The sequence below is a fragment of the Carcharhinus amblyrhynchos genome, chromosome 30, assembly GCF_965287045.1.
Source record: "Carcharhinus amblyrhynchos chromosome 30, sCarAmb.v2.hapA, whole genome shotgun sequence".
NCBI lineage: Eukaryota > Metazoa > Chordata > Chondrichthyes > Carcharhiniformes > Carcharhinidae > Carcharhinus > Carcharhinus amblyrhynchos.
The window spans coordinates 6,845,187-6,872,783 of NC_137353.1; the positions used below are offsets into that span (position 1 = coordinate 6,845,187).

Below are 27,597 nucleotides of genomic sequence, written 5' to 3' on the forward strand. Positions count from 1 at the left end.
GAATTGATGGGCTGAATGTCCTCCTTCTTCACTGTATGATTCTATATCTATAGTTAATTGGGCAACATGGTGGCACAGTGGTTAGCACTGCTGCCTCACAGCAACCAGGGACCCAGGTTCAATTCCTGGCCTCGAGTCACTGTCTCTGTGGAGTCTGCATGTTCTCCCCATGTTTGCCTGGGTTTCCTCTGGATGCTCTGGTTTCCTCCCATGGTCCTAAAGATGTGCCATGCTAAATTCTCTGTGTGTACCTGAACAGGCCCGAAGTGTGGTGACTTGGGGATTTTCACAGTAGCTTCATTGTGGTGTTAATGTAAGCTTACTTATGACACTAATAACTAAACTTTAAACTTACTTTCAAAATAAACAAGTTTAACAGTAACACAAACAACAATGTGACATGACTAAGTCATTATTATTTATTTGCTTTAAAAAGCATTGCCCAGGAAGTCTGCCCCAAATTCTGGCGTTAACCAGAACATTTCTATCCATTGTCACTAACACTTCAGTATTGCTGGAGGAAGGCATTATCATTCGGTCTCCACCTCCCCACAGATTTAGTCATTAAATACAAGCATTTAAACAGCTGGAAAAAATAATTAACTGCAACAAGTGTGGAAAGGGAAAAATATAAAAGTATTTTGATTACCAGATCATACCAGGACCTGCAGTATTGATCATTGAAAAGAATTTCGCTCCACTACAATGTTAGTTTGATAGCTTGTCAACTGAGTAAGGCACACATCTAAAATTAATAGTAAAAGAAGCATTTTATTTTAAATGATCACCACTGCAGGTTTTAACATTTGAGTTATAGCGTTCTGCTGATTCAGTACTGAAATGTGCAATATATTGAAAGAACTATCAAAAGCTTTGCGAACGTAAATGTAAGGTACTGCAGAAGCTGGTAATCTGAAATGAAACAAAGTTCAGATAAGACTGAGTCCTGATAATTCAATTAAATGAAAAGTTAATTTCAAATTATATTTTTTAAAGACTTGGTTGTAAACTAAAATAATTTAAAAAGTGACTAAGTACCATAGCAGTATTGTCCGTGCTTCTCATACATATCTCTTCCAAGTTGTGTAAACCCACCATTTTAGCTGAAGGAGGTAACATTTTCCAGTTTCCACATGTTGTCAGAGACACATTAAACCAAATAAATTAACATTTGCTCTCATTTCCTTTTGTAACTGCATTTAGCGTGTATTTTATACCGCATTCAGTAGAAACAAATATTAACCAAACTTATCTACAGAAACCATATATATAACAAATATTTACACATTCCCTTCTCACAGCTTCTGAATATTTCCAGGAGGCTGCAAGAAAAATCCTATGCATTCCAAGAGAAAAATGGGATCTCAAATTAAGTTTGCAACTTTACTTCATTTTATCATCAAAATAAATAGCGATGCTTAGAGACCAACATCACTGCACAGATTAGCTTCAGAGAAAGAGAATTTCCTTTGTTTTGCCAATTCCCCATCAGCGATGATTCTTGCTTTGGTACAGTTTCACAGGCAATGACAGCCTTCCAGTAACTTCCCCAAGTGTCGTGAATGAGAGCCTGGTCCGAGTGGCAATAAACCAGAGCGAATTCATGCTTTTGATAACACCCAGTGCCCACCAGTACACTTTGTGCAGAAGCCCCCAGACAGCAATCAGGAACCATGTCCCCGGCAAGTTTATTTCTAGTTAATTTGGGGAGGGCAATGCCAGTTTCTGAATTCAAAGTGCCCACTTGGCTCAAATCCAGAGAGAAAAATCTCACCTTGGTACTCGACATGAACAATTTCTAATCTGGTCAGTGACTTGCCACATTTCCCCTTAGTTTGTGGCTCATTATGATATTGCAGTGCGACAAAACAGAATCCTTTGATTGCTGAGTCTCCTTTTATTTCCAACTTTATCCCAAAACATGAACAATCAATTCATACGTAGTCATCATTATGGCAGTGTTTGGAATCTGGCGAATTAGCTGAGCTTGTAGTCCTCTGTAAAAAGCACTATAACCTTCCTCTATTGCCACTAGACGCGCAGTTTGCAAAAATGACTTGTATTTTGTGCCTTCCTCCCTTAATCGCGTCCTTATTACCTCTGGGGAAAAAAAAGTGAAAAATAATTAGTGTTAAAGTTTTTCTTCAGTTTTCACTGTGTTACTCCTTTCAGTATCATTGAAAGGCAGTTGGCAATCCTGTTTCTTCAGCAAGTGCCAATTGTTCAGATGCAGACCATTAGTCTTTTACCAAAGTATTATATTGTCTTTTTTATTATTCGCTCATGGAATGTGGGTGTCACTGACTGGGCCAACATTTATTGCCCAACCCCAAGAACATTTAAGAGTCAACCACATTGCTGTGGATCTGAAGTCACATGTGGGCTAGACTAGGTAAGGATGGCAGATTTTTTCCCTAAAGAACATTAGTGAACCAGATGGGTTTTTCCGACAATCAACAATGGTTTCATGGTGCTCATTAGGCTTTTAATTCCAGATTGTTACTGAATTCAAATTTCACCATCTGCCGTAGTAGGATTTGAACCGAGGTCAGCAGAGCATTCCCCTGGGTGTTTAGATTACTAATCTAGTGACTACGCCACTGCCACCCCACTCAACCTCATCCAGACTTGAAACGTTGGCTCTATTCTCTCCCCACAGATGCTATCAGACCTGCTGAGTTTCTCCAGCATTTTCTGTTTTTCTTCCATCTTCCTGGTGGGAATAGTTTAATACCACTCCAAGCAATACTCAAACACCAGGAGTTTATTATATATATTTTGTGCGCAAGAAACTTGATAAATCACAAGAATGAAAAAATGAAAATAAGAGAGAGTTTAATGACAAAATAATCAATGGGGGGGGGGGGGGGGGGGGGGAGAGAGAGAGAAGAGATGAGAATTAATATTTTTACGCAGCAAGTTATAATCATAGAACCCCACAGAGCAGAAACAGGCCCTTTGGCCTATCGAGTCTGCACCGACCACAATCCCACCCAGGCCCTACCCCCATATCCCTACATATTATACCCACAAATCCCTCTAACCTACACATCCCAGGACACCAAGGGGCAATTTTAGCATGGCCAAATCAACCTAACCCGCACATCTTTGGACTGTGGGAGGAAACCGGAGTACCCAGAGGAAACCCATGCAGACACGAGAAGAATATGCAAACGCCACACAGACAGTGACCCGAGCCAGGAATCAAACCCAGGTCATTGGAGCTGTGAAGCAGCAGTGCTAACCACTGTGCTACTGTGCCAGCATCTGGAATGCACTGCTTGAAAGGTTGGTAGAAGCAGATTTAACAGTTAAAAGTTTTATTTATAAAATGTTTTATTTATTTATTGGTCACAAACAAGGCTTATATTAACACTGCAACTAAGTTACTGTGAAATTCCCCTAGTCACTGCACTCTGGCACCTGTTCAGGTCAATACATCTAATGAGCACGCCTTTCAGACTGTGGGAGGAAACCCATGCAGACAGGGGGAGAATGTGCAAACTCCACACAGACAGTGACACAAGCTGGGAATCGAAGCCGGTCCTTGGCGCTGTGAGGCAGCAGTGCTAACAACCACTATGGCACCCACTCACTTTCAAATGTGAACTGATTATATACTCGAATAGGAACTAATTGGAAAGAGAAGAAGAATGAGAATTATTGGATACCCCTTTCAGACAGCAGGCACAACGGACCCAATCATCTCTACCTGTGCCATATGATTCTGGCAATCTGGAAAGACACACACTATAGTAATACCGAGAAATGAGAACAAGCCTAATGTTGAAACAGAGACCGACTACCAGCAACTGCTTCAATTGTAACTTTCCAATGTTTAATTCACTGCATTCCAACAATGCTACATCATCGTGAAGTCACAAACATTACATAATGGGGCTGTAACACGGTATAGGATCACATCTATAATTTCCCAGTGACAAGTTTGGGGAAGAGTAGAGAGAAGATGCTAAACAGCATGAAATTATCGGACCTTACTGGAAAGAAAAGGACCTTACTGGAAATGTGGTAGAGGAACTGAAATTAGTCTTAGTACTGCTGACTTTAAAGACAAGGGCATTTGGGTTCAGTGCTGAGTGGCTACCAGAAACCATGGATCTGTACCTCAGGATAAACCAGTGCTTTTAGAAGAGGGGAGGATGTTAAAAAAGGAGAAATTAACAAGAACGAAAAAAGAAAAGGCAAGCAAAGGGAACATGAATCCAACTTAGGTGAGACATAACGCAGAGAAAAATATTGGGCGCGCTTTTCTTCCCTAATGTTTTCATACATTCAACGTTGGTGTGATTAGATTTTTAACATTTATTTTCTTTCTGAATTTCAGAGTATAATGGCAGCCATATGATGCCATCATGAGAAATATATATAAAAGCAGTCCTCTGTAAAACGGTCACACAGCGCCATTGGTCGACAACAGAATACAACTGTAGTTACATTTGTGATAAACCAGTTTGGTGGTTCATAGAATCCCTGAGTGCAGAAGGAGGCCATTCGGCCCATCAAGTCTGCATCAACCACAATCCTACCCCAGGCCCTAACCCCACAAACTTACCTTGCTAGTACCCCTAATATTAAGGAGCAATTTAGCATGGCCAATCCACCTAACCTGCACAGCTTTGGACTGTGGAAGGAAACCAGAACACCCAGACGAAACCCATGCAGGCTCAGGGAGAACATGCAGACTCCGCACAGGCAGTGACCCAAGCCAGGAATTGAACCTGGGTCCCTAGCGCTGTGAGGCAGCAGTGCTAACCACTGTGCCACCATTTGATGATTATCAGGTGAAAGCTGCCAGTCTGAGGTCACAAAAATAAAGCAGTGTAGCACAATAAAAGGGTAATGAGTACTTTCCTATGCCAAACTTGTTTAAAGATTCAACAGAACTTTCTTCGTGGAAGAAACCGTCAAACATTTCAGATAATGGTGAATCAGATCCTTTGTAGTATGCAATTTCCAGAATAAAACAATACATTTTTGTTCAGTTCCAGTAGCTCCTTACATGAGTAGTAGAGCAATGTTTAATAAATCAAAGGGGATGAACAAGACTTACCATGGGGGTATGCTGTACAAGATGCACATGTCTTTGAGAAGCCAGCAGCCATCATCAATCCTAGAAAATCTGATGCATTCTTGTTGTTTTCTCTCACAGTGAACCTCCATTCCTCTAAATGCCTCTTCAATGCTTCATAAATAACAAAGTGAATCACAGTCTCGGAGATCCCAGCATACGATGCTGTCAAACCTCTATAAAAGCCTTTGAATCCTTCAGTCTGATAAACGTATTTTGCACACTGGAAAGCATTTGTTGCTTTCTCACCTCGTTTCCTACCGACAGGAAATAAAGAACCAATAGAGCATTGAGAATTTTGTAGTTGCTTTTACAGCTGTAAATTTCCTAAAACGTGTGGCAGTATAGCTTACCTGCTTTCCAGCTGCATCCTTGTTTTGACCAACCAGATAGGGTTCATCAATGTGTTTGTAATAAAGCCTAGTGTATAAAAGAGATAAACGCATTTCTATTTCTATATTCTGCAATATGATCATAAATGCAATCATACAATCCTCAGTGTAGAAGGGGGCCATTCGAGTCTGCACAGACCACAATCCCACCCAGGCACTATCCTCATAATCCCACATATTTACCCTGCTAATCCCTCTAACCGATGCATCCCGGGACACTAAAGGGCAATTTAGCATGGCCAATGAACCTAACCTGAACATCTCTGCATGTTCTCCCTGTGTCTGCCACAATCCAAACTCCACACAGTGATCCAAGCCAGGAATTGAACCCAGGTCCCTGGAGTTGTGAGGCAGCAGTGCTAACGACTATGCCGCCATGATTAATAACTAAGTATGCTTTAGGATCAGTATTTTAATCCAGCATATTTAACAGCTGCTACATTTGACCATTAAACTACACAGTTTCATTACAGCTCAGAATATTCATTTTTACCTCTCAAGTAAAAAAGAAAACTTGAATAATTTGATTAAGAACATAGAAACTGGAGTAAATTCAAGTCCATTCTACAATTTGATTGAATTATGGTTGTTCTGCGATTTAACTCCAAATACCCATATCTCTTAATACTATTGGTTAACAAAAATCTATCAATCCCAGGTTAAGATTAATAATTGATCTGGTATCAATCGCTATTTGTGAAAGACAGCTCTAAACTTTTGCCCCTTGAGTGTAGGAGCACTTCCTAATTTCAAAGATCTGTCTCTAATTTTTAGACTATGCCTTCAGACTCTTCAACCAGTGGAAATAATTGTCCTCGATCTACCCTATCCGTCCCCCTAGTATCTTGAAAACTTTAGTTAAATCATCCCTTATAAAATTAACAAAAATGGCACAGGGAACCAGTGACAAGATGGCATCTAGCTTCTAGGAAGAAGTATAAAACTCCCTTGAACTTTTACTTTTAAATGAATATTTTAAACGACTGCTTAATAATAAACTAGCACTTACTTGCAAAACCAGCAGAACACATGTTGACAATATTAGAGTGTGGTACAAAGACTGCATTACACTTCTCCTTGGCTTTGGAGTATGCAGCAAAGTAGATTGCTCTGTAGATAAACAAAAATGATAATGCATTTATTTTGCTGAACTTAATTATAGCCAGCAGGCAAATTGAATGACAATCATAATTTGGATAAAGAAGGGTTTACTGGATTCAAATGAGGTATTTCAAAATTAAGGCTACAACTTATTCCTTCAGTTGTTGATAATGCCAGCAAATACTGAGGTAGTTTTGATCTTTAGCGCGTTAGGGCTGTACAGATAATTGTTATACTATACTTGTGGATCTCAGGAGTCATAAATTTAATTGGAGTGAAGCAATGCACACCAGAATTATGACAGCAAGATCCCGGACAAGACTTATGAATGTATTTGACTTGCTTCAAGGTTTATCTGAATAGTCTGCTGCTCAATCCGGAAATGTAGAATTATAGTCATATCATTGATCGTAAATACTAAGATAAAACTTCTCTATATAGTTACCAATTCCCTTTCAAGTATGCACACTTGCTAGAAGTGGTGGCTCCCTAGTATTGAGCACTCTACAGTCCAGAACGTTCCCAGTCTATGCTAGAATACCTTCAAGTATAGGAGGAGGCCATTTGGCCCATTGGGCCTGTACCAACAACAACTCCACAACCCCATGTATTTACCCAGCTTATCCCTCCTCACACTAAAGGGGCAATTTACCTTGGCCAATCAACCTAACCCGCACATCTTTGGACTGTGGAAGTAAACCGGAGCACCCGGAGGAAGCCCACACAGATACGGGGAGAATGTGCAAACTCCATACAGACAGAGACCCAAACCAGGAATCGTACCTTGGTCCTTGGCACTGAGAGGCAGCAGTGCTAACCACAGGACCACCGTGCTGCTCACAAAGTCAAACAAGATATGTATTGTGCCACAGTAGAACATGGAGGAGGTCAAGATTCAGCCATAGCTTTGTAGACAGCATGAATGCCAAACAATGTGATAAAAGTTAATGAATGTGGGTAAAACTCGTTAGTGGAGGAGTTAATCAGGAATCTGCTCTTTGATCTTTAAGTTACATTGAACTCCTTGAACCTGGTCCACCATCCAATAAGATCAAAGCTGATCACATTGTAACCTCTACACCACATTCCCACCTATCCCGATAACTTTTCACCACCCCCCACCTTGTTAATCGAGAATCTATCTAGCTCTGTCTTAAAAATATTCAAGGTCTCTGCTCCCACTGCCTTGGGGAAGAGTTTTCCAGGGACTTACCACCCTCTGAGGAAGAATTTCCCCTCATCTGTGTCTTAAATGAGTGATCCCTTATTTCTAAACAGTGATCTTCCCCCCACTGTTTTAGATTCTCCCACCTGGGGACCCAAGTTCAAATCCTGCCATGACAGATGAAATTTGAATTCAATAAATAGTATCTGGAATTAAGAATCTACTGATGACCATTGAAACCATTGCCAATTGTCAGAAAAATCCAACTGGTTCACTAATGTTCTTTAGGGAAGGAAATCTGCTGTCCTTACCCGGTCTGGCCTACATGAGACTCCAGAGCTACAGCAATGTGGCTGACTCTCAACTGCACTCAGGTAGGGATGGGCAATAAATGCTGGTCAGTCAGTGAAGCCATATCCCACAAATTAATAAAAAACATCCTCTGTACATCTATCCTGTCAATACCCCACATGATCTTAAAGGTTTCGATCAAGTATACTTTGCACTTCTAAACTCAAGCAGATACAAACCTAATCGCTCCAAATCTTTGTTAGAAGACAACGCACTCTTCCTGGTATTAGTCCAGTAAACATTCGTGGAACTGCTTCCAACACATTTACATCTTTCCTTAAATAAGGAGACTAATACTTTGCCCAATATTTTGGATGTGATCTCACCAATGCTCTGTGCAACTGAGGCATAACCTCCATACTTTTGTAATTGATTCCACTCACAGTAAATGATAACATTCTATTAACTGCCATAATTACTTGCTGTACCTATATATGAGCCTTTTGTGATTCATGCACTAGGACAACCAGATTCCTCTGCTCCTCAGAGCACTACAATCTCTTACCATTTAGATATTAAGTGTTTTTTATTCCTACCAAAATGAACAATTTCATATCTACCCACATTATACTCTATTTTCCAGATCTTTGCCCACTCACTTAACCTGATGTCTCTGTATCCTCCTTACAACACTTTCAGAAATAACTTTCCTACCATGCAGCCCAGAACAGAAACAAAATGTGGAAACTTCTCTCACAAAAGGTAGCGGCTAGCTTAATTCACCATTTTAAATCTGAGCTCAATAAATTTTTCCTCACCAAACAATATAAAGTTAAAGTTTATTTATTAATCACAAGTAGGCTTACATTAACATTGCAATGAAGTTACTGTGAAATTCCCCTAGTTGTCCCACTCCGGCACCTGTTTGGGGACACTGAGGGAGAACTTATCACGGCTAATGCATCTAACCAGCACACCTTTCGGACTGTGGGAGGAAGCTTGAGCACCCGGAGGAAACACATGCAGGCACAGGAAAATGTGCAAACTCCACACAGACAATGGAACCAAGGTGAGTATATCGAAATAAGATACAGGTCTCACTGGGTGGTGGGATAGGTGAGGGGCTGAATGGACTCCTCCTGCACCCATTTGAACAGAGCTTGTTAGAAACTGGAATGGTGGATGGAAATTCGCAGCAGGAGGAAGAGCCAGGCCCTGGGTAAACAATGCTCAAATGAGTTGTGTCAACCCTGGGCATCTTGGGGTTTTCACTTTCCTCTGATGAACGCATTCAGACATTGCAGCATTACAGAATGATAGCCCATCGCCAACTGGCACTGACAAAGCTTTGGCGATATTGGCTAACACACTGGATCACTTGTACACAGCAGCTCCTACATCCCTGTCACTGAGCTGAATACCTGGGGTTTGATCTCTGATTTATGCCAAATTACTGGAGCTCAGAGAGGGCATTCACAGAAGCCCTCCAAAATGGCTGCTGTGCCCCTCTGGTGGAAAGTGGATGCTGGTGGACACCAGAGGAAGACAAGATCCAGCTAATTGGAGCCAGGGCACCAATGGGCAGAATTGCCCTTGGTATCCCATGGGCTGGGCGACGGCTGCAATGACATGACAAGGCGGCACTGATTGACCCACCCGGGTGACATAGCGTAAGCTATATACTGCTGATGTTAGCAATCAGAAATAGAAACAGAGAATGTTGCAAATACTCAGCAGGCTTGGCAGAATCTGTGAAGAAACAGAATTACACTTCAGATCAATGACTTTGCATCAGAACTTTCTGACGAAAGGTCATTGACCTGAACAGTCAGCTCCACTACTGTCTGCTGAAGACTTCTGGTATTCTGTTTTTATACCACTTCTTCCATGATTCCTTTCATGGCTTGCTGACAGAAGGAATTCAAACTGGACACAAAAACCCTGCACAAATAAGGCAAGAAACAATGAAAGGAAAGCAAACTAAACTCCACTTCAGGGCTGGCATCACAATGTTTAGCTGCAGATTGCTTGGTTTTTCAGCCAGAGATTGGGAAGCTGTACAGACTTGTTTTTTTAAATATATGCTTACAAAACAAAATCAATTCACTTGAGAATAATGCCACTAATTAAAGCAGCTGAAATTAAAGGCATGCTTGATTGGGTTTGCCAATGAAATTCATTCTTAAAAAGAAAAAACCCAAAATATTGGCAATATGAAATAAAACAAAATGCTGAGAGACACAGATCTATCAACATCCATGGACAGAACACAAGCATACCTGGATTATTTCAGGTGTACAACTTGAGGATTGTACACCTCCACAATTACAAACTGGTTCTGTCACAAACATGTTTTCTGTTTTTCTTTCCAATTGCAATTTTTGTGTACAGTGATGTCTCTGGAAATGCTAGCCAACTTTTCAAGATTACTCTTTGTAATGAATGTCTGACATCAGTTAAAATAGAATTTAATTCTTCATCTAAAAAAGGATGCCTCTAAGTGAAAGGATCATCTTTTCAACTTGCAAATGTTCAAGTGGTGCAATGCAGTGTGAATTCTCAGAAGAAACTTTGCACAAGGGGATACTGGGTGAAATCAGAACTGGGCTCGGTGCGAATGCGCACTCCCATTCAGTCAAAAACCAAGTTAACACCTGAACAGCCATTTGTCAAGGTCGAGTTCATGATGGGCAAAGTTCCCATTTACAAATTATTCTCATAAAAGGTCATAGAATCCCTACAGTGCAGGGCGCCATTCAGCCCATCGAGTCTGCACCAACTCTCTGACTGGGGCCTCACCTTCTTAACCCTACACATTCACTCCACTAATTCCCCTAACCTATACATCTTTGGGCACTAAGGGACAATTTACCGTGGCCAGTCACTCTAACCTACACATCTTTGGGCACTAAGGGATAATTTAGCAGATCCAATCCACCTAACCTGCATATCTTTTGGACTGTGGGAGAAAACCAGAGCACCCGGAGGAAACCCATGTACACACGGGGAGAATGTGCAAATTCTGCACAGAGAGTGGCCCAAGTCAGGAATTGAACCTAGGTCCTTGGCGCTGTGAGGCAGCAGTGCTAACCACTATGCCACGTGCCACCCACGTTGGCGGTCAAGGAATAGCTATAGCAAAAAATGTAATAGGAGTTTTCATTGCAACTGAAACAAAAATCTTAAACTTGCACCTTGCTTCCAGCACATCAAGATGGATTGTAAAATGAGATCCATTCCCATCACCAGCAGCACTCCCTGTCTCACTGAGTTATTTTGTTCCTTACAAATCTTTTAACAACTAATTAATATGTTGATACTATTGATATCTGTAAGGAATCCAATGGGTTAAATTTGTGCCCAGCACTGCACACACATCTGTTTTCCAGGAAATATTTGTGCACTGTCTCCTTACACTATAAATAAAAATCATTTGCTTTCTTTCCCCACAATGGGGATGTATGAACAGAACAACAACTGACAATAGTGATATTCAAAACTAAACAAAAACTCTGCGTATGCTGGAAATCTGGAATAAAAACAAAATGCTGGAAAAACTCTGATTCTGGCAGCATTTGTGGAGAGGGAGACAGAGTTAATGCTTCGAGTCCAATATGACTGTGAAGAATCACTTCTGGGTGACAGCAGGCTAGTACAGTCTCAGTAATTCCTATCCTCATCTGAAATGCACACAGTTCTCGAAGGGGAGTGCAGAGGAGGTTTACTAGGCTGATGCTGGAGTTGAGGGGGTTGAGCTATGAGGAGAGGCTGAATAAACTAGGCTTGTACTCGTTAGAGTTTAGAAGAATGAGGGGAGATCTCATTGAGACGCATAAGATGATGAATGGGATGGACAGGATAGAGGTGGAGAGACTGTTCCCGCTCAGAAAGGACAGTAGGACGAGGGGGCACAGCCTCAAGATAAAGGGGCGGTTTAGAATGGAGTTGAGGAAGAACTTCTTCACTCAGAGGGTGGTGAATCTCTGGAATTCTCTGCCCGTTGAAGTGGTGGAGGCTACCTCGCTAAATATTTTTAAGATGCGGGTTGATGGGTTTTTGATAAGAGAGGGGATTAAGGGTTATGGGGAGAGGGCGGGAATGTGGAACTGAGCCACGACAGATCAGCCATGATCTTATTGAATGGCGGGACAGGCTCGAAGGGCTAGATGGCCTACTCCTGCTCCTATTTCTTATGTTCTTATAACCAGGAATTATTTCTTCTCTCTAACCCAGGAGTATTCAGGTGAGCAGTCATGCCAACAGTGTTCCCATTGAGATGAATAAAGATCACAAGACAGGAACTTGCTTGATTTTAGATAAGTTGGAACTCTATATGCACTATCTTGAACTTTTCCAAAGCTTTAAACAAATGTCACGTGATTCTTTGAAGTTGAATTGGTACACTTTTCCCCCACTTCGAGTCTGCTTAGCAAGCCTTTAGATACAATGCGGATTATAAAAATCCATGGGCTTAATTGGAGGAAAAAAATCATCACAAACTGCATCACATACAATAAGTTACCCTGAAATATAGTGACTTAAACTAGTGGTTATTTTTTGTAAACTGATCTTTTACAATATCCTCTGCTTAGTAATGTTGATTGAGGAAGGAATGTCGAGCACCTTAAGAAGGCCTGAGCTGTTTGATTCCCCATCCTACCCCTTATGAATACACTGAAATTATCAGCTTAAGTATTTTTAAAATTCTTTCAAGGGATGTGAGCAAAAGTTAAAGTTTATTTATTCGTCACAAATAGGCTCACGTTAACACCGCAATGAAGTTGCTGTGAAAATCTCTCACTCCAGCATCTGTTGGGGTCAATGCACCTAACCAGCACGTCTTTCGGACTGTGGGAGGAAACCGGGGCACCAGGAGGAAACCCACACAGACATGGGGAGAATGTGCAGACTCCACACATGATGTGGAGTTGCTGGCGTTGGACTGGGGTGGGCACAGTAAGTAGTCTCACAACACCAGGTTAAAGTCCAACAGGTTTATTCGGTAGCACGAGCTTTCGGAGCATTGCCCCTTCATTAGGTGATGAACGAAACTCTTCACTCATCTGATGAAGGGGCAATGGTCTGAAAGCTCGTGCTGCCAAATAAACCTGTTGGATTTTAACCTGGTGTTGAGAGGCTACTTGCTATGCAGACTCCTCACAGACAGCAATCCAACCCGGAAATTGAACCTGGGTCCCTGGTGATGTAAGGCAGCAATGTTAACCACTGTGCCACCATGCTGCACTCTTGCATTGGTCAGGCAATCATTTCCAACTACCCTACAGCAGGTGTTGGTAAATCACCTTCTTGGCCACTGTAGCCCACCTGGTGTAGGCATACCTATCCTGCTGTTAGGAAAGGAATTCCAGGATTTTGATCTGGTGACAGCAGAGACATCAGAGTTCACAATAAGAATGGTGTTGGCTTGGAGGGGAATTTGCAAGAGGCAATGTGTATCTGTCGCCCTTGCTCTCCAAGGTGGTGGAAAGCATGAGTTTGGACGGTGCTGAGAAAGGCTTCTGCCCTAAATGTGGGTGCGCCAGCTAAGCTCCAGTAATAATATTTCTGTCGCTGTAGAAACAAATTCTGAATTAACATTCCCCCCCTCTGCCCTGCCACTCAATTTCAGTTTTAAAATTTGTCCTTTGTACGCCATGATTTCTGGTCTTGTATTGCTGACATATTTTGAACTATTGATCTAGTTTTCCTTCCTCATCTCATTTAAAAGAGAAGCAAGTCCATAGTGGCAAGCCCAGCTCAAAGCACACCACATACCCCAAAGGCAAAGTAACTGAGCATGGTTTTGTTTAACATTAATTTTGGTAAAACAGAGCTTAGTAGAGTGGAGCTGTTATGGATGTTCTGATGTAAAAAGATAGTCTCTTAACCAGAGACTGGATTCACATCTGGTTTTCAAGGGCCATGTGTGAATATAAAACGAGAGGAGGGCATACGCACTCAAGTTATTTGTCAACGAACACTCCAGAGGGAGGCCAAATTCACACAGTGTTAAGAATATATGTGCAAAGTTGTTGGCAACACGGTAACCAAAACAACGTCCAGAGAATTTATTCCCTTCAATTTGAACACTTACCTGGATGGAGCAACACCAATCAAGTTAGGTCCCAGTCCTCTGAAAAGTGACCGTGGTCCCTCTTTTTCTAAAATAGACCTGCAAAGAGTTATGACATTAGGTTAGAAAGTGTTTTATAATAAAAGAACAAAACAATGAAATGTTTGCAACTTTTTATTAATGGACGCTTAAAACTCTAAGACGTAGCTTTAGACAGAAAGCTCCTCCATCCCCCCTGGTGATTCCATCTTCAATCACTTGGACACATATGTTGAAATTCCCTCCAATTTACCAATTCCACCTGTTCCTTTAAGGCTCTCCTTAAAACCTACCTGTGATCAAGATTTTGACACCTGTTCAAATAACAATTTTTTTGACTTACAGTCCAGACTTTTTGATCACTGTTCTGTGAAGCACTTTGGGACTTTTACTTAACATATTAAAGAAGGCTAAATGGTTGCATCAGGGATTAAATAGAGTTGGAGTTGGTTAGGATGTTGCTGCAAAACAGGTTGAAATAAAACCATAGGCACCTCCACCCCACATCAACTCAAGGATTGTCAGCACCTTTCGACCACCCGATATTACTCAGGAAGCCTGAACTGCCTACTTAAAACTTCCATTCCCCAATACTATGACTGCAATGCACAAGTGGTCTCTCAGTAAGGAGCTTATAGAGTCACAGATGTTTACAGCATGGAAACAGGCTCTTCAGCCTACTTTGTCCAAGCCACCCATTTTTTTGCCATTAAGTAGTCCCAATTGCCCACGTTTGGCCCACATCCATATCAATCTTACCCACGTAACTGTCTAAACGCTTTTTAAAAGACAAAATTGTACTCGCCTCTACTACTGCCTCTAGCATCTCATTCCAGACACTCATCACCCTGTGTGCAAAACTTGTCCCTTGAAACCTTTTTGTATCTCTCCCCTTTCACCTTAAAACTACCCTCTAGTTTTAGACTCCCCGACCTTTGGGAAAAGGTGTTGGCTATCTAGCTGATCTATGCCCCTCATTATTTTATGGATTTCTATAAGATCAACCCTAAGCCTCCTATGCTCAAGGGAAAGAAATTCCAGTCTCTTTATAACTCAAACCATCAAGTTCTGGTAGTATCCTACTAAGTCTTTCTGCACTTTTTCTAGTTTTCTATATAAGAACATAAGAACATAAGAAATAGGAGCAGGAGTAGGCCATCTAGCCCTATATTAGGGTGACCAGAACTATACACAGTATTCCAAGTGTGGTCTTACCAATGTCTTGTACAACTTCAACAAGACGTCCTAGCTCCTGTATTCAATGTTCTGACCAATGAAACCAAGAATGCCAAATGCCACCTTCACCACCCTGTCCATCTGTGACTCCACTTTCAAGGAGCTTTGAACCTGTACCCCTAGGTCTCTGTTCTATAACTCTCCCCATTGCCCTACCATTAACTGAGTTCAAACTCAAACCCAAGTTTAATACTAATGACAGCGGATCAGCTGATAACTATGAAAGCAGACAAAAGGTTGCAGCAAGACCTTGTTCCACTTTGTCCTCATTTACACAAGCTTACTTAATCATTGAAACCAAGCAATACTGAATTTAACAGGTGCAACAGGCCTCCCACTCAAAGATACCATGCACAGGCCCTTCTATGGTTGGCAATGTTCCTTTGAATTTCTTCTCCTAATTAAAACAATGGTGAAACATAAAATCAAATCTGGAGAACGCAAGCAAAAGGGACATATTCCTTTATATAGTTTCTTTCCCAACCTCACTGTCACAGTTACACATATTTGTAATGTAGACAAACTCAGTCATCAATTTGTACATAGCAAGCCCTCACAAACATCAAAGAGAAATGATCAGATAATCAACTTTTTTTGCGTTAAGGTTAAAAGTTTCAAGGTGATGGGTATTCCCCAGCCCTTCAAAGAGTAGGGAGGCATCTTGAAAAGACAGACAAGATCTTAGGGTTAAAAGCAAATTATTGAGGACGTTGGAATCTGAAACCAAGAGAGAAAACACTGGAAAATCTCAGCACGTCTAGCAGCATGTGCAAGGAGAGAGAAGAGTTGACGTTTCAAGTCCAGATGATCCTTTGTCAAAGGTTTAACTGACAATCATTTGACTGAGGCGAGAATGCTAGTTCTGAAGCAAGTCTTATACCCAACATTTATGAATACAGAAAATGGCAATGGATCAGCTGATAAAAGCCCTAAAAGAACTAGCAATACAAATAATAAGTTCTTAAGCAGCCCTGGACTCTGCAACCAGCGTGATCCTTGTGGAATGAAAAATAAGTTAGATGTGGCCTTATTACACAGTACTTTGCAGGGTGGCACAGTGGTTAGCACTGCTGCCTCTCAGCCCCAGGCACCTCAGTTCAATTTCGGCCTCGGATCACTGTCTGTGTGGAGAGTGCACATTCTCCCCGTGTCTGCCTGGATTTCCTCCGGGTGCTCCGGTTCCCTCCCACAGTCCAATAATGCATGGGTTAGGTTGCTTGGCCGGCTAAATTGACCCTAGTGTTATGTGGGGTTAGGGAATAAGGCCTGGGTGGGATTGTGGCCAGGGCAGACTTGATGGGCCGAATGGTCTCCTTCTGCACTGTAGGGATTCTATGATACTAATGCATGGTATCAAATTTCACAATTATGATTTCTGTTCAGTAAAGAGCACAGCTGAAGGTTTGGTCAATGACAGAGAGTAATGATAGAAAAATGCAGTGTGATAAGGACTTGTTGCAATTTGAATCTCAAGAGAAAACAAAATCTACACGATTAAATATCGATTTGCGACAATGCTGATTGTAACATTTCTGTGCAACAGCAATCATGCAGAATAAGCAATGCAACTTAAAAACATGCAGCACTGTACCTATTTTTTCAACTTTATTACTGTAAAAAACAGACTGACCCCAATACGCAACCGTCATTTGATTATTTATGGATAGACTATGCTCAGCAAATCAACTTTTGCTCAAAGCAAATACATGTTAGAGGTAGATTCCAAATGCAGAGAGAGCCTGGGCCAGATATTGCAATTTTGAACTCCTCAATAGCATTTGACTGCATAAGGGGGAATTAAGATTAAACCGATTTGAGACAGAGAGGTTGGTCTGTTCCTGCCCTGCAGTATTTCACCTTCATCGACTTTCCAAGTTGGCTAAGGTTCCAGCTACAGGCAGGTAGTATCTACTCAAAAAAAAAAATCACAGCACAGTGAAGTAATTGCCATTACAATGTGACTTTAATAGAATTGAGAAAAAAGATTCAGGTCTGGCCACATCTGGAGTGAGAAAGAGTTACTGTTTCAAGACTGTGACCTTTTATCCAAATGACCAAACTGACCTTAATTAAGTCAGAACTCTCAAATTCCTGTTAATCTTTTCCTTGATTATTGTTTCTGAAGACTTCAAGGTTAAAGTTTAAGGTACATTTATTAGTGTCACACGTAGGCATACACTAACACTGCAATGAAATGATTGTGAAAATCCTGAGTCACCAAACTCCTGTTCAGGTACACCGAAGGAGAATTTAGTGCGGCACCTAACCAGCATGTCTTACCTATCACCAATGTTAAATTGAGTAATTTACAGAGTAAACCACTATTATTGCGATTGTCCTTGTATCTTTTCTTGAAGAAGGGTGTTACATTTACTATTTTTCAATCCCCTGGCAACCCGTCTGTATCCGTGGAAGATTGAAAAATTACAGCAAATCTATCATCTCCCCCGCACTTCGCTTAACATCCTGCAATTTATCCACTTCAAACACAGGCAACCTTTCAGGTGGATCCTGGCTATCAATTTTCAACCAATCATTACATCTATCATCTTAACCCTTACTACTTTTTAAGCATACTCCACCTTAGCAAACACCAATGAAAGGTAGTCATTAAGTTCTTGACTAGGTCCCACTCCATCTCTTACTACCATTTACTATTTATATGACAGTCACACATTATGTTAACTGCCATTCCATTCTCACTCTTTCTTACTTTAAGTATGGGCAAGTGAGGGGGTGGTTGCTGATGGTGGTAGTTGTGCTGAATTAAACAGGGGCTGAGGCTATTTTTACAACTGGATATGGTCTTTGAAGATACAGCTACGACAACTCATGGAGTCATTAAATTTCTTGGGTACTAAATCCCACTCCTCAGTGCTGAACTGCTGGCATTTTTCCCTGCTGCTCTCATTGCCATTTCCTCAAGTGTCTGGAAGGGTCCCTGCTGCCAGATGGCCCACAGTCAGTCATTTTTCTTTGTTGCACAGTGAAATTAATGAAGTTAGCACCTCCAGCACCACAATACACTTTCCCTTTAAGTGCAGGCTAGCTTTTAGTAGTACTCACAAGTAATAATATTAGGTCTCTAATGTGTACAGCAAATGAACAGCACATTTGTGCTGATTGCACACTGCAATTGTAATAATGAGCAGGTGGCACTAAGATCACGAGATGATTGCACATCACAATCTAGGGAAGGCAGTTGTGGTATTATCACTGGACTAGCAATTCAGAGACCTAGGGTAATGGTCCGAGAACCTGGATTTGAATGCCACCACAGCAGATGGTGAAATTTGAATTCAATAAAATATCTGGAATTAAAAGTCTAATGATGACCATTGTTGATCATCATAAAAATCCATCTGGTTCATTAATGTCCTTTAGGGAAGGAAATCAGCCATCCTTATCTGGTCTGGCCTACATATGACTCTAGACCCACAGCAATGTGATTGACACTCAAATGCCTCTGTAATGGAGGGCAGTTAGGGATGGGCAATAAATGCTGGCTCAGCCAGCGATGCCCACATCTTGTAAAAATTAATTAAAAACCCAGTGCCCATTTTTGCAGCTGAAAGGTCACGACCTTTCTGTTTCTCTTTCCAACTCTTCTGACCTAAGTATTTTCAGTGTTTTCTGATTTTATTTCAGATTTCCAGCATCCCCAGCATTTGTTTTCAGATTGGTGTTTGTTTGATGATACAATGAGCAGATCCCAAATGCAAGGATCAATGAACATTTAACTTGAAGTGAATTGGCTGGGCAATAGTTGATCTGGTAAGCAGACAAGGTACCAAAACGCACATATCAATATTTGATCTGACCAGGTTACTGCACGGGTAATAAGCGCAGCAGCAAAACCCAATTCATTAGTTTTGTGAAGAAGTATAGAAAAGTATAATTTACTTACTTTAGAACCTGAAAAAGTCCAGGTGCTACACGTGCTGGTCGAACCACACCTGGTCCATTGATTGTATTAAGGTTGACCTGTGGAATGTAGACTGGACGAAGTGTTAAGCCTGAGGATTGGAGTCTAGTCTTAATCACTTCCAATGGGCAAGTGACAATTGCCCCCACTGTTCCTCCACACCTGTGGATAATGCAAAAAATAGGAAAAAAATTAGCAATAAGCTATTAAAGTATATAAAGTATACATTTAGTGCTTATTAATAGTGGGTTTGAATTTAAGAGTCATTGGGTTATGCTGCAACTATACAGGACCTTGGTGAGACCATATTTGGTATATTGTGTACCAGTTCTGGTCGCCTCACCATAAGGAGGATGTGGAAGCATTGGCGAGAGTGCAGAGGAGATTTACTGGGATGCTGCCTGGTTTGAAGTGTAGGTCTTATGAGGAAAGGTTGAGAGAGCTGGAGCTTTTCTCTTTAGAGCACAGGAGATGAGAAGTGACTTAATAAAGGTTTATAAGATGATGAGGGAGATAGATAGAGGACACGCAGAGACTATTTCTTCATGTGGATGTAGCTGTTACTAGGGGGCCTAACTATAAGGTTCATGGTGGGAGATATTGGAGGGATGTCCGAGGTAGCTTCTTTACTCAGACTGGTTGGGGTGTGGAATGCACTGCCTGCTGGGATAGTGGAGTCGGACACTTTAGGAACTTTCAAGCGGTTATTGGATAGGCACACAGAACACAACAGGACGATAGGGAGTGGGATAGCTCGGTCTTGAGTTTGGTCATAGCTCGGCACAACATCGAGGGCCGAAGGACCTGTACTGTGCTGTACTTTCTACATTCTATGAAACACAGGCATCAAATCAGGCTGCTCCACGTGTGAGCTTTATTTTGGGATCAAGGGGATAAAGGTTTGTGGGCAAAGGGCATTTAGCATCATAGGTTCATCACAGAATTCCTACAGCACAGAAAGAGGCCATTTAGCCCATAAAATCTGCAATGACAACAATCCCACCCAGGCCCCCTCCCCATCACTCCATGTATTTACCCTGTTAATCCCCCAACACTAAGGAGCAATTTAGCATGGCCAATCTACCTAAACTGCATGTCTTTGAAATGTGGGAGGAAACCGGAGCATCTGGGTGGAACCCACGCAGACATGAGGAGAAAGTACAAACTCCACATAGACAATGACCCGAGGCTGGAATTGAACCCAGGCCTGTGGCACTGTGAGGCAGCGCTGCTAACCACTGTGCCCCCAATTTATCTAAGAAAAAGGGCAAAAATACTGCTAAGTTATAGAAATGCTTAGAGCTGCATTCAAAATTAGATAGCTGATTGGTACAAAGATTTTCTCTGGTAATTACAATACGCACAAACCACCCTATTGGGCTGCAATCCTGGTTTCAAAGTCATACAAATTTTTGCAAAGCGCTGATGCCAAATATACACTATCGTCACAGTCGTTGGGACTTACAAGGGGTTTCCAGGTTGCATTCGCACAGATCAGACAAAATATCTACTTTTACTGACAGACTCTGTCTTCAGTGCACATTGAGACATTAAGGTTCAAATTAAATATTGCTGGCTACATGTGTGTTAATGACAGCAGTAGAAACAATGAGATCAATTTTAGTTTGTATCACAAAATAATACTGACTCAAGCAAAATACTTCCTGCTCCTGGTACCAGTATAGTAACAGAGTGTTTCACAGCAATTGGCAGGGTCTTTTCAGCAGTAGGAGAGAAAGGTGTTAAACTCAGTCACACATATCTACAAGTTGCACAATTGCAGCCAGCCGCTCAAAGCACAATGTTACCCATTATCTTTCTCCCTTACTCTCCTCATTCTCATTAATGGTTTCATGGATGTCGGCATTCGTCTCCACCATCAGGCCACCATTAAGGTGTACAAGATTATGAGGGGCATAGACAGAGTGGATAAGGAGCAGCTGTTCTCCTTAGTTGAAGGATCAGTCATAAGGGGACATAGGTGAGGGGCAGGAGGTTTGGGGGGGGATGCGAGGAAAAGCTTTTTTTTTTAAAACCAGAGGGTGGTGGAGGTGAGTTGCCTCCCATCCTTTAAGTACTTGGATGAGCACTTGGCACATCACAACAGTCAGGGCTATGGGTCAAATGCTGGTAAATGGGACTAGGTGGGAGTCCAGGTGTTTCTCATGTGTTGGTGCAGACTTGAGTCGTAGGTGTTATTACTGGCTACACCCCAGCAGGGCCAGCATTAAACAAATGCAGGAAAACAAGGATGTTTCCAAACTCAGCTGGGTTGGTGCAAATCATGATGTGGATATGCCGGCGTTGGACTGGGATAAACGCAGTAAGAAGTCTGACAACACCAGGTTTTAGTCCAACCGATTTATTTGATAGTAAACGCACAAGCCTGGTGTTGTCAGACTTTTTACTTGGTGCAAATCTACAGTTATCCAACTGCATTACTAAAAGGGATGCAATTACTGGACAGTTGTTTAGAATATTGGAGGATGGCTGTCTTAAATTATCTTGAAAACGAAGAGGAATCTGTTAGAATGTAACCAATGATAACGTTGGATCTGTTGTAGTGTGACCAACGGTAGGAAGCTGTAAGGATCAGCTGACCCAGTAAACGATGTAACGAATGACAAAATGATGTGGGGGTCAGCTAACCAACTGACCCAGTATAAATAAGAATGTGTTGGGAATTGTAGGAAGCTTTTTCCTTTCTTACCTACCAAGAATGTTATGAATCTGGCACTGCTCCAATGTCCATCTGGTATAACTACATGTCTTCCAGTTCTCCTAGTGCTGGGAATTTGATTACACAATGGGGCCTCTTCTGCATTTATGATTCTATTTACTTCTAGACCTAACCAGAGCGGTGGCATCCTGCTTCATTGTGGAAAGGAGCATTGCCAAGCCGAACCCCTGGCCTTATCACACATATGAATACACAGATTCTAACAGCTTAACAATCAGGAGCAGAAATGCTGGTTGTTTTTTCATCTCTTTTGCTCAAGCGAATTGCAACATGACCACTGCCACTCAAAGAGCTCAACCAAGAGAGTTTGAAGATAGAACTCTCCTCCGTCTTCAAAACAGGAGTTATCTACATCCTACCTTAGCATGTGTCACTTCAGCTTGTTCTTACTGACCCCTATCAACTCACCATCCCTTGGCATATCAGCAAAAAATTCACACCTTTGTCTACCAGGTTCCTTCATAGCCTTGTTCTTGCCCAACTCTAGAACCTGCTCAAGCCTTACATGCTTCTTGTATCCTCTACTCTTTATTTTGGTTTCCTCTAGCTCCCATTCTCCACTCAATCTTTAGCAGCAGGGCCCTAACTATTTTACCCTCATACTTTGAAACTCTTCCCTTAATTCCCTCCACCTTGCAACATCATGTTCAAAACATCCCCTCCCATAAAGCCTGACAACGTCCACCCCTGTCTATGAATTCTGACATCCGCCCACTGTCAATCCTGATTTTTGCATTGAGACAGTGAATGTATGGAACGATTCTAAAAGGGTATATGTAGAATATACAAACCTCTGTAGCAATTGAGTCAAAATCTGTTTCTTTTAAACACTAGGTTTCCTACTAAACTTAACTAGATTGCATGTTGGAAAATAAAATCTTTCTCACTTCAGATTCCCATTAACAACTCCCACGTCACAGAGACCAAGTTAAATACTCAATGAAATTCACTTAAGCTTCCCTTCCTCAATCACCTTCCTGTGCAAGCACAGGGGTGTTATATCCCTCCTCCTTCCCCATCGTCCAGAGAATTGATTCCCTTGTACTTCCAATTCACTATACTGGATTCACTATCACAATGTAGCTTCCTCCACACAGGGAAGGTCAAATAGATGCTTAGCAAAGTGAGCATCCAATGTTTCGTCCACATACATGACCCCAAGCTTCTGGTCTCTTGCCACTTTCATTTTTATTTCCTCAGGTGGGCAATTTTTCATCAGAACAACATTCTCCAGTTCTGACAGAAGTCACAGATTATTCTGTCTTTCTATAAATGTCTGACCTATTGAACAATGCTCACTTTAAATTACATGGATGCCCAGTGTGCAGAAATGTGGAACGGACCACACAGGGACAATGAAGTCTCACACATGACTGATGTTCCTTTAAGATGCAGAGCAATCTAAAAGTGACTGTGCACTGCAACAATCAGGCCATGCACTGCAGCGACGAATCTGAGGCAGCTCTGCTGCTAAATATTTGTTTATATTTTAGATTTCCAGCATTTGCTGCATTCTCTCTTTGTATCATTATTCCAACGAAACTCTCAGCGCAAGGTCAAGAAACACCATATCTCCTGATTAGTTTCTTTAAAGCCTTGCAGCCTCAACACCAAATCCAAATCCAACACTGCTCTCATTTGCTTAGACAACAGGAGCTGATAATGTTTCTGCCATAGCCATCACCTCTGGACCTATTTTTTGTCTCCTTACTTTTCCTCATCATCATCTCATTGATAGCCACGAGTGGGACAGGAGGGTTACAAATGCAGTAGCCTTATTTAAGAAGAGCTGCAAAGGAAAACTGAGAATTACAGATCGGTAAGCCTAACATCGGCGGTGGGTAAGTTAATAGAGAGGATTCTGAGGGGTAAATATACAGGCATTTGGAAAGACAGGATTTGATTGGGAGTGGACAGCGTGGCTTTGCGCATGGGAGATCACGCCTTACAAATTTGTTAAAATTCTTTGATGAAGTGACCAGGAAGTTTGATGAGGACAGGGTGGTAGAATAATCTATATAGACTTCAGTAAAGCCTTTGATAAGATTCCACATGGTAGGCTGCTCTGGCTCCATCACATGGAATCCAGGGAGAGCTGGCAAATTGGATATACAATTGGCTTGATGGTTGGAAGCAGAGGGTAATTGTGGAAGGTTGTTTGTCAGACTGGAGGCCAGTGGTGTGCCTCAGAGGTCAGTGCAGGACCCACTGCTGTTTGTTATCTATATCAACGATTTGGATGAGAACGTACAAGGTTATAATCAGTAAGTTTGCAGATGGTGGTATTGTAGACAGCGAAGGTGATAATCTAAAATTACAGCAGGATCTTGATCAGTTAGATAAGTGGACTGAGAAATGGCAAATGGAGTTTAATACTCCAAATGTGCGGTGTTGCATTTTGGAAAGTCAAATCAAGGTGGGGCTTTCATGATGAATCGTATGATCTTGGGGAGTACTGTGGAACAGAGGGACCTTGGTGTTCAGGTGCACAATTCTCTAAAGGTTGGAGTCACAAGTAGATAGGACAGTGAAGGCAGCTTTTGGCATGCTGATCATCAGTCAGGACATTGAGTACAGAAGTTGGGAAGTTATGTTGCAGTTGTACAGGATGTTGGTGAGGAGCACTGTATTCAGTTTTGATTGCCTTTCTATAGGAAAGATGTTATTAAGCTGGAGAGCGTGCAGAAGTGATTTATAAGGATGTTGTCAGGACTCAATGGACTGAGTTATCGGGAGAGATTGGACAGGCTGGACATTTTTCTTTGCAACGTAGGAGACTGAGGGGTGATCTTGTAGAGGTGTATAAGATCATGAGAGGAATGGATAGGATAAATGCACTATCTTTTTTTTGAGGGTTGGGGAATCGAGAACTAGAGGGCATAGGTTTACGTTAAGAGGAGAAAGAATTAATGGGAATTTGAGGCGCAACTTTTTTTTTTAAACAGAGGGTGGTAGGTATGTGAAATAAGCTGCCTGAGGCAGGGACATTGACAACATTTAAAAAGGTATTTGGACAGATACATGGGGTTAGCTCAGATGGGCATTTTGGTCACATGGACCAGTTTGAGCCAAAGGGCCTGTCTCCGTGCCGTAGATTCAATGATCGTCTCCTGTTGCTTTGTATCATTTCTTCTGTCATTTAATCACTCTTGTTCTGTGCTCTACCACATATCCTCCGTCTTAAAGACAAATAAGTAATGTTTTACCGATTTGACAATGTCAATTTATAGTGAATTAACCAAAGCATTTTCATACATTCTACTGCTTCCCCTCTACTTAAGCTGTTGGACATACATTGTAGCATTCTGGAGCTGTGGAGAAGTTATCTTCTCCAAGTCTGATCAGGCTACTGGTGCCACATATAACACGTGCATCAGTCTTTCACTTGCATTTAGGCAATTGTTTCATAATATTGAAGCGATAAAACCTGTGACGATATCTGTTCTGACTTTGAACCACTGTTGCAAAGTCACATGTTGCTAAAGAAAGTCATTATTCGCAAAATAAGTTTTTAAAATGCAGCACTGACACATGGTTAGCTACTATTTTAACCTGATTAATCCTGAGCTAGAGATTGGATGAGCTGCTATAGCCTGTTTGATACCAGTGTTATCTTGTCTATCCAAAGAAGGAAATTTGTGTTATCTTGTCTATCTAAAGGAAGAAATCATGAAACAATTTCAACATAAATAAAGACACTCACTTAACAAAGGAGTCAGTGAGAATGGATCAGGAGAAATGTCAAACAGGGCTCCTGAAAAATAAAATAATTTTCACCCCTGTTCCACAATAAATCACCTCCCATTAAACGGGATGTTTCACAATTTTTTGAAAGATTCAATTTATGCATTTATTGTATCCCATGATTTGATGATGGGACCTCACAAAACATCAAGCCAAACTGTGCATATATATCCACTCTGAGAAGATTTTTCTTCTGTCAACCATCAATTTATTCAATTCAGCAGAAACATGATTCTTGACCAGTTTATTGAGGCACGCATTCAAGAGGTTGAACTACAGATGTTAAGACTCCCAGTATAACTGCAATTGGGCGTTAGTTTTTTTTTAAACAGGCCTTCTTGACCTCCTCCGTCATATGGGAACAATCAATGCCTCACACTACTAAGCTGTATTCTTTACACAGGCCACCAGGACAGCTATAAAGACACTGGAAATAGGAATCGGCCAGTCTGTCAAGTCACTTCCATCATTCAGATTGTGGCTGATCATCTACCTCTTGCACTATTTCCTCACTATCTCCATATCCCTCAATGCCATTAATAGCCAGAAGTCTATTGATTTCTATCCTAAACATGTTCGATGAGCCCCTCCAGGATGGAGAATTCCAAAGATTCAACACCCATTGAGTGAAGAAATTCCTCCTCCTCTCTCCGTCTTAAATGACCTGTGTCCCATTTTTAGACTCAGCAAGCAGAGGAGAAATATCTACATCTACCTTATCAAATCCTTTTAAGAATTTTATAAGCTTCAATTTTATCTTCTCATTCTTCAAGCTCTCCTCAGAAGATATCCTCTGCTGTGCTTCCTCTATGGCAAATATATTCTTCCTTAGATGAGGTGACTAGAACTGTACACAATACTCCAGATGCAGTCTCATCAGGGCTCTATACAAATGCATCTGGACATCTTTACTCCTGTACTCAAATATCCTTGAGATGAAAGCCAACATTCCATTTGCCTTCCTAATTGCCTGCTGCGGCGGCATACTAGCTTTTAATGACTCATGAACAAGGACACCCAGACCCCTTTGGATATCAGCACTTCCCAACCTCTCACCATCTAAGAAATACTCTGCCTTTGTTTTTTCTAACAAAGTGGATAACTTCACATTTATCACATTGTATTCCATGTACTTGCCCATTCACTCACTTTTTTTTAAGTATCCAGTTATCACATCCTTTGTAATAGACTTTAATTGCTACTGAGGTCAAACTAACAGGTCTGTGGTTCTGTTTTCTCCATTATCCTTCTTAAACAATGAGGTTATATTTATTACTTTCCAGTCCCCAGGATCTTTTCCAGAGTATGTAGAATTTTGAAAAATAACCACCAATATATCCACTCTCTCTATCGCCACTCCCCATCAACGCTCTGGGATGTAGCTGATGGAGTCCAGGGAATGTATGACCATTTCATCCAATTAATTGAGTACAGCCTCTTTATTAGTGTTAATTTCTTTTAGTTCCTCATTTTCCATTGTCTCTTGGTTTCCTAGTATTTCTGGGAGGTTTTCTGTACCTTCCTCTATGAAGACAATTACAAAGAAATGTTTTAGTTCAGCCACTCGTTTCCTATTCTCCATTATAAATTCTCATGTCTCTGCCAGCAATGGACCCATATTTGTGCTTGCTAATATTTTCATTTTCACGTACCTAAAGAAGTTTTTATAAATTACATTTGTACCTTCTTTTCCCTTTATCAGTTTCGTGGTCTTCCACGGTTGGATTTTGAATTGCTCCCACTTTTACTTACCACTTATTCTGGCAACCTTAAGACAATTCCTTTAACCTAATGCAATTTCT

The 27,597-nt window shown here is 41.3% G+C and overlaps 1 protein-coding gene across 1 annotated transcript in view; it reads right to left on the reverse strand.

Moving 5' to 3' along the window:
* Positions 1–401: 401 nt before the first annotated feature.
* slc25a33 (solute carrier family 25 member 33) overlaps positions 402–27,597 on the reverse strand; it is a 33,196-nt gene continuing 6,000 nt past the window's right edge. The window contains exons 2-7 of the mRNA XM_080215258.1: positions 19,294–19,473; positions 14,133–14,210; positions 6,491–6,591; positions 5,443–5,509; positions 5,072–5,346; positions 402–2,100 (exon numbers count right to left, since the gene is read on the reverse strand). Of these exons, the coding sequence (XP_080071384.1) occupies positions 1,910–2,100; positions 5,072–5,346; positions 5,443–5,509; positions 6,491–6,591; positions 14,133–14,210; positions 19,294–19,473 (892 nt within the window). The 3' untranslated portion in view covers positions 402–1,909. The remainder of the gene's footprint in view (positions 2,101–5,071; positions 5,347–5,442; positions 5,510–6,490; positions 6,592–14,132; positions 14,211–19,293; positions 19,474–27,597) is intronic.